Source organism: Chaetodon auriga, chromosome 9 (genome assembly GCF_051107435.1).
Source record: "Chaetodon auriga isolate fChaAug3 chromosome 9, fChaAug3.hap1, whole genome shotgun sequence".
Lineage (NCBI taxonomy): Eukaryota > Metazoa > Chordata > Actinopteri > Chaetodontiformes > Chaetodontidae > Chaetodon > Chaetodon auriga.
In genome coordinates this window covers 25,119,305-25,131,818 of record NC_135082.1, presented here as the reverse complement: position 1 = coordinate 25,131,818, position 12,514 = coordinate 25,119,305, and the positions used below count along the sequence as shown (strand labels likewise).

The window sequence follows — 12,514 nt, the reverse complement described above, 5'->3', positions numbered from 1 at the left end:
ACACAGATATATTTTTATGTTTATATTTTGCAATATATGCCAACATATTGTCCTTTATCGAAATTCAATATGCAAAATACCCATGTTGACACTTTTTACAATATACCTATGTGACAATTGCCAATAATTTGTATGTTGAAATGACAACTTCAAACATTTATCACCCTGATAAAGGCAAGATAGTCTTTTCAGTCCTACGTGCGGTCCAGATGCTGAGGAAACGTTGCAGGAAGACAAACGTGTCCTGACAATGTCCTGAAATTAAAGTTTAATAGCAAAAGGTTAAATTGCTTCCTTTATGCTGCCAAACTTTCCAGAGGTCCTGCTCTGTCAGAAAGGCCAAATGAAACTTTTTGTCTGCTGCTGATTTACTCTTCTGAAACCTGGAAAGACCAGGCCGGCCTGCACAGTAGTCTACAACAACAATTTTAGGTTGCAAGGAAAATTACTTTGGAAATTTGGGTCCAGTGAGAGAGTTTGGAAACCACTGAAGCGTTGTATCTGTTCCACAGAATGGTGTGCAGGATTGCGTATCTGCATACTGCGACTCTGAATATATAATGGTCAACATCCAGCCCAGCTCCTCCACACTGAAACTGCTTTGTGTGGCAAATAGCAGCTTTCAGACCTCAGCAACTTAACACATGCACACACAACACTCTGGCTGAGCAGTGATGTGGAAAAGAATTTCTCCCGGTGGTGCACCAGCATTTCTGTATACTCCCTCAGAGCCTGCACACATCCTACCAGGTGCCAATCATGCCACAGTGGACCACGTCACAGCCTGACCAGGAGCTGTGATTGACAGGTCTGTTTCTATGAAGGGGTGTGGTCTCGGAGAGTCAAGCTGGGTTGTATTATGGAGGGATGTACTTAATAAGATCTGCAGCAGGGAAAGTGCCTGCCCTTAAGGTCCCATTTCCACTTTGGCATAATACTGCCATTGACGGAGATGGAGATAGAATCGTACCTCTCGCAGAGTTCGAAATTGAAATGTTAAAGACCGAGCAGAGTGGGAAGAGAAATGATTGAAAACTACTGGGAGACTTCGAAAATGCCACCAGAGGAACGACGGCCCTGGTCGTCAGCTTGGAAACGATTTTTTATTTCCTCTCCGTCACATTTGGTGCGTTTGTTTTCATTTCGCCACTTCACGCTCCTGTTCCCTGACCAGTTTTTTATCTGCTCTTATTTGTTGCTTTCACTTTTCAAGAACCCCTCAAAACTGTACAAGAACACCCCCAGTTTCAAAGACCTGGAAGAACAAACGTGTTAAAAAAAAAGATGAAAAGGGGGAGATTCAATGATCCTACCCTGTAATTCCTTGACACATTTCTAGAACCCTGTGCTTGAGTGTAAGCCCAAAATCAACAACAGATAAGCCTTTTCTGTGTCCTCTCTCTTTGATCTAGAGGCACCCCCCTTCCAGCATTGGAGGGGGGATAATGGAAAGGAGGGGGGTACTCCTAAACTTCCTGTTCAGGACCCCCCTGCTTTGGATTTGGAGCTGGAGACCCTGGAGGGAAAGGAGGGAGGAGTGCAGGGTCTCTGCTGTGCAGATGCCCTCAAACTTTCCACTGGGCCTGAAATCGTCGCTGCAGGCTGACTGTACGCAGCCACTGATGTGATTATTGAAAACATTATAAAGCAAGTTGATTAATAAAGTGCTGTCATCGTTTCTGAAAGGCATTCTTTTATTTGAGCTGCCAGACGAGACTTGGATCTGATCAGGCAGGTTTTATTTGGAAAAAAGGTCCTCTATACGCAGACGAAACATTCACATACACACATTTACAATCTGACTTATCACAGCTTTAAATATGTTTGTAGAATCAGTAAATAAAATACATTTTCAAATAAGCTTTCATCTTGATTTCATGTTTTCTGTGATATCCTCACATAAATCACATTACTTCGACACTAACATTTATGATCTTTACTGTTAAACCATGCCTGGCTGATCTATGTAAGCCTGAAAATGTAAACACATTTACATTTTCTCTTTTTGTCTCAGTGTAAAAAGCAAATGCTGCTTTGTCAAAGATAGAAGAAGCAGAAGAAGCAGAAGAGGGAGTGACATGAGGTCAGCTCTTTTATGGAGGTAATCAGAGTTGTCTTCCTGACTATTCTCCCCCTATTCACACAGCCTGGCCTTCATTCCCAAAGTGAAACTGGACACCGAGGGTTTTGTTATGGGTTTACAGCTCCAGAGGACAAGGAGACAAACAAGACGCTGCAGAAAAACAAGGCTGCTTTTCCTCTGGAGTTCAAGCACTGCTGTAAAACTGACACTAAAGTTAGAAAAACGGTTTACATAAAAAGTAAGACGTGATTCTTCCTGAGTGTTGTTTTCTCTGAACGAGATAGCAGTTTGATTGCTGAGTCTTGTGTTAAAGATAATTAAACTGGTGTGTGAGGTTGTACAATTGACGAGTGCAACCACAGTGGAAAAAGAGCCGAGGTTGTGGGTAGATGTCCTGTCTCCAATTGGAAAACTATTGAATTTGCAGTTGGATTGATGTTTGAAACAATTCATGCACTTAAAAAACAAGCCAGTAAAATGTCTCCAATATGATTTAAAACAAAGAAATGGTTTGACAAAATCTTCTGACTGTAAATCACAGCACGACATATCCAGCAGCACCTGTTTATTCACCAACTGAAGACTAAAATGCACATTTAAGACTTCAGTTAGCATCAATTAGCCTCCACATTTATTTGTTGTTTTGCTATTAGACTGTCTTATCACTCTTACTCGGTCACACCACCATTTAAAACAGCAAAACTTTGAAGCAAAATCAGCTCATTTCAATGTAACTTCTGTAATCATCAGACCTGCGATACCTCATCTAGTCGTCTCTACTCACTTTCCGGGGTGGCTGGGCCCTCAGCGGTCGCTCTGAGCAAGTTTGTCATTCACCTGTAAAGCATTTGCAGCTTGTATGAAGGTCCCATACAGGTGAACAGGCGTGTGACCTGGCTTTTTAAGGAGACATGAGACCCTTTGTGGAAATGTTTTATTTGAAATCAGAGGACTGGTCCTCTAGGAACTGACCTCATGCTCTCTGAATATTTGTGGGGAACGTGGATCAAAAGCAGCCTGATCAAAAATCCCTCAAAGGCCAAAATATCACAGCAAGCCCACCTGTCAGGCGACCACACAGTGGACTCAAAGGTCCGCTGATAGAGCAGGAGACTAAAGCCTATCTATCTGTGTTTGGGGAGGCCCTTGGGGGTGGGGGGGTCATCAGAAAAGGAAGGAGGAGGAGGGTTTGGAGGGTCGAAGGGTGAGCAAACCGGCAACTGGGAGGTTAACTATCGTACTGGGGATGGGAGGCGTTTGGGGGGAGGGAGGGTTGCAACTTCCACCCGGTGACTGGCTGACTGATGTAAAAAAAAAAAAAAAAAAAGAAAGTCCCTCATGACCCCCACCCTGTTGCCCCCCAGCCGAGAAGAGCCGGACAGGACTAAAGCCCCCCATTGTTGTCCCCTCACACAGGATCACCAAGGCCCCGGCAGTGAGAGAGGGACGGGGGTTGGAAAAAGGATGGGGCTGGTGTGGGAGGGGGTGAGTATGGTGTGTGTGTGTGTGTGTGTGTGTGTCTGTGGGGGGGGGGGGGGGTCAGCCCGCCAGCTCAAACACAATCGTGTGATAGGACTTGGCCCTATCTAATCAAGGGCAGGAGGTCACTTCCGAACAACTGGGCAATAAAAGATTATTTCTAGCCACATAACAGAGGAGCCGTTGGAGGGGGGAGGGGGGAGAAAGAGAGGGAGAGGGGAAGAAGGGAGGGAGTGAGTGAGAGAGCAGAGGGGGGAAGGGTGGCTGTCTGTGAGGAGAGGAAGTGAATTGAAAAAAGCCAGCAGACGGGAACCATCTGTCTGGATGCATAGCCTAATCTCAAAAAAAAAAAAAAAAAGAGGGAATGAAGGGGGGGGGGAAGGGCAGATGAAGAAACAGCAAGCTTCCTCTTCTTCCTCGCAAACTACCTTTCAATCCATACATGCATCATTCCTGCTATCTGTCTCATGTGCGATGCTTCTTGTTGTCCTTGGTTGAGATATCAAAGGGAAAAACAGAACAAAAGTGGTTGTAGGGGGCCTGGAATGCAGTAAACACACAGAACTGTCCCCCGGGGCTGTTAAATGAGGAACAAGGACGTGATCTCGTCAGGGTTAGGCCATGTGAGAAAAACTTAAAGCAGCTCAGAGATTCGAGGAGGTGATTTTCATGCACGTCAGGCTCTGTTTTCTCCCTGTCGTCATTCTGAAACATCCAACGCAGACTGCGGTGTTTTGGTATCTCTCGAAGCATTCGGAGCAGATTCGGGGATCAAATCTAACGACTCTTGACAACTGGCTGTTTCCAGCAACAGTCTCCACTACGAGCAACACTGAGACAAACACCCCGCTGATTTAATTAGCAGGCGGAATACAAAATCACAAGCTTGTCTGCCGGGGCCTGTGAGAGCTGGCAAAGGCTTTTGCGCTAACTTTGCAGGAAGGAAGTGACACGTTGAATATTGATGAGTCAATCGCGCTGATGAAATGGGAGCCATTGATCAAGAGCGAATCTTATCTGAAGCCTAAATAACGCCTGGCCATTAATTACAAAAGGGGCCAACTAAATGATTGCCAAGGGTCGTGTATTGTATTGATCCTTGGCCTCCCCCTCCTCATCATCATCATCATCATCATCGTCCCCTCCAACTGGCCTTTGTCCATAAAATGGCAGACAAAGACAAGAGACAGGAAGGAGGCTTGGAGAAGAATGTGGTATCAGATAGCTGGTGACGCTGCATGCACAGAGCAGGTTAGGAGGTGGGGTGTGAAAGTTCCTGTGGGTGTGTGTGTGTGTGTGTGTGTGTGTGTGTACCCAGGAGCAAATGCTCAAGAGGCTCAAGCCCCAGTGAAACACCTCCATCTTGAATGGCCCTCGACACCTGATAAAACACTGGCTCGTCCCTGCAGGCTCTTTATGGCTCCTGAGGAGGAAAGAGGCCGCTAAACGAGTGTCAGTCCGCGGAAACACAGCCGGTCTGACAGCCAGGAAGAGGCCGACCCGCCTGTATGAATTCATTTGCTTTTCGGATATTGGTCACTGAGATTTCAACTTCAGCAACGAGGAGATCAGTTTTTAATTTGTGCTGCTCAAAAACATCTTCTGGATAATCCACAGACTCACTGTCAACAGGTTTTTATGAGGACCGTTTCTTCATAAAATGAACAGCAGATCCACATGAAACCTTTTCAGTGTAAATTCTGATTGCAACACAGTAAACGTCAAAATAAATAAATAATAATGCTAATAATTACAATTACTTCCATTATCTCGGGCTGGAGGCTGAAATCTCCAAACTTTGACATTTAAAACTCACAGTGTCTACATGCTTCGTAAGGAATGATCTTATCTTCCACAAGATTTTCCAGATCTAGTTTCTGTTCAAACCAGTCCTGCTCCACTGTAGAAGTCAAGCAGAGGAGCCACAGTTATCATCATGGTTACTTTCTTCAGTCGATGGCGACTTTTCTGCTGCCAAGCCAAAAATGATCTTTAGAATATCATCTCTGTTGGGTGAAAACTACCTTCATGTTGGGGGGATTTTCATGTTTTAAGTTAAATTGAAGGATTACGTGTTCCTCTGTGGGTTGAGAAAATTCTCCGGACCAAACCCTTTCAAAACCTGTTACATAAACCCTGAAACGCACGGTGGTGGAGGCGAACACGAGGCTGCTTTTCTTATTTACCAAGATGTTTACGTTTTGGATATACAAGGTTTTCACCCGGCACCAGCAGTACACTGTTTTTTTTCTAGTATTTTGGACAGAGTGAATTACAGCAGTGACTTTATCAGGTCCTGCACTCAGATGTTGTACAGCGATCTAATATTTCTTTGAACGTCACTTTAATTCTGCGGAGGCCGAATGTGGATGTTGGAACGGTTTCTGAACACATCAGCTCTCACATGTCGCTCCAGCACACCGAGATCATCCAAAATATCTGAGGAGATAACTTCCATAAACTTTGGTCACCGCGCTGAAGTCCAAAAAAGCCGCCTTCCTCTCCAAAATCCACCACCCCCACATTTCCCCTGATTGCTAATTTCTATTTATATGCCATGAGGGGAAATAATGAAAACCAGATGAGGAGGCGGAGGAAAGCTGAGGCAGGACTTCTGGTGATGAACGCTGTGGAGGAGGATGACTGTTTATAGAGTATCCTGCTCCATCGCGGCAGCAGTGCCCTGGCTAAGAAAAGGACTGCCCCGGTAGGATGTGTGGGTTGGAGGTTCCACCATGACTCACTTGGTAGTCATGTGTGTTTGCACTTGTATGGCCCCAAAAAAAACCCAAAGCTGCAGCAAGCGACCTGCCAAGCCTGACAACTCCAAATAGCATTACGTGGGCGTGTGGAGCAGCTAAATTTACTCCGAAACAAGTGCAAAGAGGAGGAGGGTCGGCTTGTGACCATTTACACCATTGAATTACTTAATACTGACTCAGATTTCACTTCTGTCACAGTGGAGCTGCAGTCCAGTGATGAGTAACATGTGACGCAGTTACAGAGCAGTTCACGTGGCAGGGTGACTGAAAAGTGAAAGAAACTATTCACGGGCCCTAAAATGTTATTTTAGACACCTCCGCCGATTAGATCAGAGATTTAAGAGACATGTTAAGGACTTAGCAGAGCCAAGTTCTGGAAATGGTGGGAGTAGGATCTGTTTCCTTATTTGGCTTAGGCTGGAAAATATCAAGTAAACAATGTCTTCCTGTTCACCGCCTTCTGAATACAGTCTAGATCTCCTCCACCCCCCCTCATCCGTACAGGGGAACTATAGTGAAACCTGAAAAAAGGCCTCCTATTGTTTGCTATCATCCAGGAGCCAGGAGCAAATGGGGCTCGAATTGCAGCTCTGAAAGGTAACAGGAAATTGACAAATCGCTAATCCACTCTTAACTATTCAGGGCGACAAAAGGTACATTCCACCAGAATGGGAAAGAAAAGCACATTAAGTACAGGAGGGATGGTTCCCTTCATGCAAACTGCTGACAAACTGGAATAAGGCTGCATGCTGGTCAGTGTGAGTGAAAGCCTGGTCGGCTTACTGACAAAAGCAACAAGATGCTTCCTTTGTGCTCGTGTTTACTGTCAGCTGTGAAGGATTCAAACCTGCTGCAGCTTTTACTGTGATCTTCAAGCTTATGTCAACTCAAGAGCTTCGTATTCCTGAATGCACAGATCCCAGGCCTGCTGCACGCAGCACCTGAGGGCACCACCATCACATGGAGCTGATTATTGACACGGTGGCGTTGTTTTCTTGCCAACGCTGCAGTTTTCCAAACCTAAGCCACAGTATATGTTTTCCTTTGTCCCAGAGAAATTCCTGGTCACAGTTTGTGTTTCCCCAACTGTTGGCATTTCTGGCTGACCAACCAACTTTCAAAGTGATGATCTCATCCCCTGGGGGCCCGGAGGTGGAGGGGGGGGGAGTGGGTGTCAGAGGGGGTGGGTGGGTGGGGGTCAGCGGACTTCCCAAGTGATAAATTCACTGACAAAAAAGAAGCAGCCAAATGGGGGAGCGTGGGTCGTGGTGGGGGCTGGATTTGCCCCTGTCGTTGCCTTTAGTGCAGGAACCACGCCATAAAAGCCCAGCATTGATAGCCCCGGTTTATTATCTTTGAACAGGTGGCCCCGGCCACTCGTAATGGTTGCTCTCATTTCTCAAGGCACACACTGTCGGGCTCGGCAATATGGAGACCATTTGGGAGTTTGGGAACATCCCGATCTAGCCGCGTTAAAGCCCAGGGAGTAAACTACAGTGCATAGTTTTGTGGTGACTTGTTGGCTGGGGAGAGGAGCGGGGGGTTTAGAAGGAGACTTACTTCCTGTGAGCATAACTCATGGAAACGTGGAGGCTGTGTTGATGCTAGCAGCTTCGGGGCTAATCGTGTCAATGACCTGTATTGTTTAGCTTTCAAGGTTACCGAGGAGAATCGCAGCAAAGAAGCCCTCCAAGAATGTAAACAGTCACATTTGGAGCTACAAGCTGTTTCGACTCACTGCTGAAAATTTGCACCAGGAATTCCACGGCCAGCGCGAACACACACACATGCACGCACACACACACAGAAAACAGTGATTTGCTGTTCGCCAATGAACTCAAACTCATGAAACTGACCCACATTCCCTTAAAATCAGCCATCAGCCACATCGTTCACTCCTCAAGCCGCTTTCTGTTTCTCAACAGCTCAATCAAGACAGCAGACAGTGCTTTTTTTTCATTAATTAATATATTTTCTGCATTAAAGTTAACATAGTTTTCTTTTGTGCCACCCTTTAATTTTTCAGTAAGTATTTGATATTTTGTTATATTCAGACATGAGTAAATTTAAGACTGTCTCTTGCAATAAATATCATAAAATAATAGAGCTTCACATAATAAATATTTTTTACAACAAAAAAAATGTTTTAACAGACATTTTTTCTTTTAAAAAATAGCCAGAATTCCTCTTATGGATTTTTGAGCATACAATTTACACAAAATAAAGAAAAAACAAAACAAAACATGGGAGAATGCCACAGAATGTGTATGAAGAGTTCAGATGGGTGGAAGGAGAGAAACATATCCGAGTGGAAGAAAAAAAAAAATACTATGAGATGGATGTGCTTTCGTTAATGCAACATGAGCATAGGAACCACGGTTTTAGTGTGGCAGCAACCAATAAATTCAAACATACCTGCTTGCTATGAATACCAGGTAACAGCTACATAATTGCCCTATAGTAGATCGTCCTTCACAGATTTGGTGAGAGGCAGCTCCCGCCGGGCGCACTCGCCCAGAGGAAACTGCCTACCTAAAACGGAAGAAAAACTTTTTCATATATATAAAAAAATAGTGTTAATGAGGAGCTGAGGATAGACATAGAAACAGTTAAGGCAAACACTGGTCTGTAAAAACATGGTCCTGATCCAGAGAAAATAAAAAATCAAAATAATCGAGTGGTTTTCGTTACTCCTTTGCTTAGCTCCTTAGGGTTCCGCAGCGAGGAGGGGAGGCGGGTGGGAGGTGCTTAGAATGTTTGCTAAACATTAATTTGTGACTATCATCATTATCATTGTCATCATAAGATCCACATCAAGAGTCTCCCTCGCACACACAATCACAAACACACAGGGGCGATCAGGAAGGTTTTTCCTGGGTCTGTGGGGCCCAGCTCTCCAGTTTGCAATAGACAGTGTTGGAGTTCTTGCAGCGACAGCCAGGCCTGTTCACCCGGTCATAGCAGCCCTGGCACGCCTTCAGACAGCCCTTGACAGGCGGGTAGCATAGCAGACAGGGGAAGAGTACCGACATTAATCCCATGCACAGGAAACGAGAGCAGCAGTGGGAACGTGACAGCGAGCAGGGGTGGTCAGCACATGAGTCCCCCTCATCGTCATTGGAGCAGTGGTAGAAGATGCCTTTAACCAGGCACATGCACGTGCCGTGCTCCAGCGCGCTCTCAGCTGAGCAGAGGCACTGGCCGTTGCACGCCAGACATGAAGGCAGGCTCCTGGGAGCCGTGCAGTCACTGCACTTGCACTTCCCGCAGCGCTCACAGATGAACTGGTGCCCGGCAGCAGCCACCACCCCGTTGCCAGAGCCAGAAAAGTCTGATTTCCCTTTGCCCTGGGGCTTGAGTGGAGCCTCTAGTGGAGGCTGGTGGAAGTGAGGTCCCTGCTGGGGCTGTAAAAGGGCCTTGGGCTTGGGCTGAGTCCGAACAGGCCGCTCCGCTCTGTGGTGGTGCTGTAAGCTCATGCCAGGCCTGGTGGGGGGCGAGCGTGCCAAGAGTCCCTGCTCAGAGGAGGCACTGCTGTTGCTCCCTGAGCTGGCGGCACTTCCTGTGCTAGTGGAGCGGCTGAGCCCGGGCGCCCGGGACCCGCCGTACTGCTGTCCCCCAGCCACAACCACCACGCCGCCCCCGACGTGATGGTGGTGGCCTGATGGCCGGTGCTCATAATTGTTGTTCACATTGACGAGGATGACCTCATGAGTCCTCTCCTGCTTGTCCTGGGGCCTGGGGGCCATGCGGGGCGCAGGGGGCCTCCGTACCACCGAGGGCCCCTCGGTATACTCGTTGTTGGAGCGGATGGCCTTGATTTGGTCCAGGGAGAGAATGGCGGCATGCTGGAGCTCCCGCTCGTAATCCGACCTCTGGCGGCTCTCTAGGGAAGGCTGCTGGATCACCACTAATGAACCGCCGGGGCCATGTTGACTTTGGAGCTCCATCTGGGGGGATCACCACTTCCGACATTCACCGTGGACTTGGCATGCATCGGAAAACCTGCCAGAGGGGGGAAGAGAGGCCGGGGAGAGACAAAGGAGAGGCAGGGAGGGAGGGGACATCATCAGAGTGAGCCAAAACATGGCATAACTGGCAAACAGACAGCATCCTGATGGAAGACGGGTTAACCTGATCCCTGGGTCATTTCAAAACGACGACCAAGTCAAACCCAGTCAGGATCACGCCACTATTATTATCCCTAAACAACAACATCATATTCTGCAGCAGCAAAAATGGCAGCTTTCAACATTTATTAGCACTTGGGCTGAAATGTGAATGTGTGTATTCTAATATCTGATGGTGTGTTTAAAGTTAACTCAGACTGTGTTTTCATCATGTCAACGTGACAATATGTCACTTCTGATTCCGCCAAGTGAGGCAACCCGGGGGAAAAAGTTGACCATTAACAAGACTTTTTGTACCTTCCTCCCCAATACGCACACATGTAAACTTCAGTAGGCCCTACAAATACTTCCCCTCCTCATTTACATTTGTATGACTAGTTAACATTTAAATGCACCGCGGCGACCAAATGAGGACGCGATCCAAGGGAACTAAATGAGCTGCCTCACTTAGTATTCTATTACTACACCAAAAAGGATTTCAGGGAAATGGGGACAAAAGTAGAAAAAAAAACAAAAAAAAAAAACCTAAAGGTCAGACCAAGTTCCGACAAAATACAGACTTTAGATGAAAACGAAGCGACCGCTTGAACGTTTGTCGGATTAAAACTTCACCTCATGCTGCAGCAAGACACGAATGAAGCTTATCTAAGGCAAATAATTTGTCTAACAGTCGTGTACATGCTGTAAACACCATCAGGCATTTGGGTTTGAGCCTTCGTGGATGTTATGAAGCAACGCCGACCTGCACGAGGCCAAGTCTCCAAACACATGAAGCCTGACTGCCCCGTGAACGCATCTCAACCCTCGCAGTTAGAAACGCAGCAGCCAAACTGATCGATTCAGCCTCTTCTGCGCTTTGCAAACACACAAACTGTTATTAATTTTAATTCTCTGCGCGTCAGAGGGCGCACCATAAATAGGATTATCTGCACGGAGCGCGCAGGAAGAGCAGACGTCGTGCGCAGTAATAAAAGCAGGATCCTGAAACACACAGAGCCGGAGATGAAGAGACAGCACAGGACGCATCCAAATAGACGGGGAAAAAACTTATGAATGAAAACAACCGCCGTGGGGGGAAGGGTGTTTGTTACAGCGGAGCCACGGAAGGACGCAGGCATGGAAATCCATCAACTTCATCAACTGACCTGATCGCGACGAATTTAACCCGCTGCGGGCGGATTTTTTTTCCGCGTCAAACGCGCAGAAAGTGACACGGAAAGTCTGAGGCTTTGAGCAGCATGTAAGAAAACATTTCTACCGCTACAGCGGCGCGCGCTGGCTCGCTACTATCAGATAATAAACACCGCACAAGCACAATAATGCGCGTAAAGCAAGTGTTAAGCAGAAGGGGAGATACGTACCTATATGCAACCATCCATAACGTCGAATCCATCCACCAAACAGCCTACCAAAACTCCATCCAAGAGGAAGGGGCAATGTCCAAGCGACTATCAGGTCTAATGCATAACATTCACAGACTGTTAGTTAATCCAAGTGCGAGTGTATCCCTTTGCGTTATTCCCTTTTCTCGGTGGGTTTTACTGAAGTTCAGCACGGGTCACGCATGTATTCGTCCCAGGATGAAACAAAGTAAATCCACGGTGGAGCTCTGGATGGAGGAGGGAGGGAAGGCACCCGGAGAACTGCTGCGCACTTGGGAGGCCGATCTTTCGGCAATTCGACCCAGTCACAGAAGTCCCGCAGGAGTTGTAGTGGAATAAAAATCGCGTGAAACGTCTCGGAGAAGTGAAATGAAAGACGAGCGAGCTTAAATCCAAGACTTTCTCCTCTTCGGGCGTGTGCGCAGACTGCAGTTCGGCTTCTGTTTGGTACTTATTGTTGCGGGGAATCTGCGCTCGCAGAAAGCGTCGTGGGCTCGCAGACAGCGGTGCGCTCTCTCCGGCTCTGCGGGCCTGTTCAGCACTGAATGAATGGGAACGCTGGGCTCAGTGTTTGCTCGACAAGCCAACTCCCATTGGCCATTCACTCCACTGAAAAAGGATACATCGCATCCGCTCCTGATTCATTGGGCAGATGTGGAAGGCCGGGCGATAGAGATGTGC

At 47.0% G+C, this 12,514-nt stretch overlaps 1 protein-coding gene across 1 annotated transcript; it reads right to left on the bottom strand.

The window, feature by feature from the left end:
- Positions 1-8,281: 8,281 nt before the first annotated feature.
- Positions 8,282-12,514, bottom strand: spry1 (sprouty homolog 1, antagonist of FGF signaling (Drosophila)). Its single transcript, XM_076739819.1, has 2 exons — positions 11,813-12,514; positions 8,282-10,326 (listed from the first exon to the last, which is right to left on the bottom strand). Exon 2 carries the CDS (start codon positions 10,269-10,271, stop codon positions 9,183-9,185), a length of 1,089 nt encoding a protein of 362 aa, XP_076595934.1. The 5' UTR covers positions 10,272-10,326; positions 11,813-12,514; the 3' UTR covers positions 8,282-9,182.

What these genes read in the sequence shown, in the direction of transcription:
- spry1 (XM_076739819.1), bottom strand. Translation starts at nt 10,271, where the DNA reads ATGGAGCTCCAAAGTCAACATGGCCCCGGCGGTTCATTAGTGGTGATC.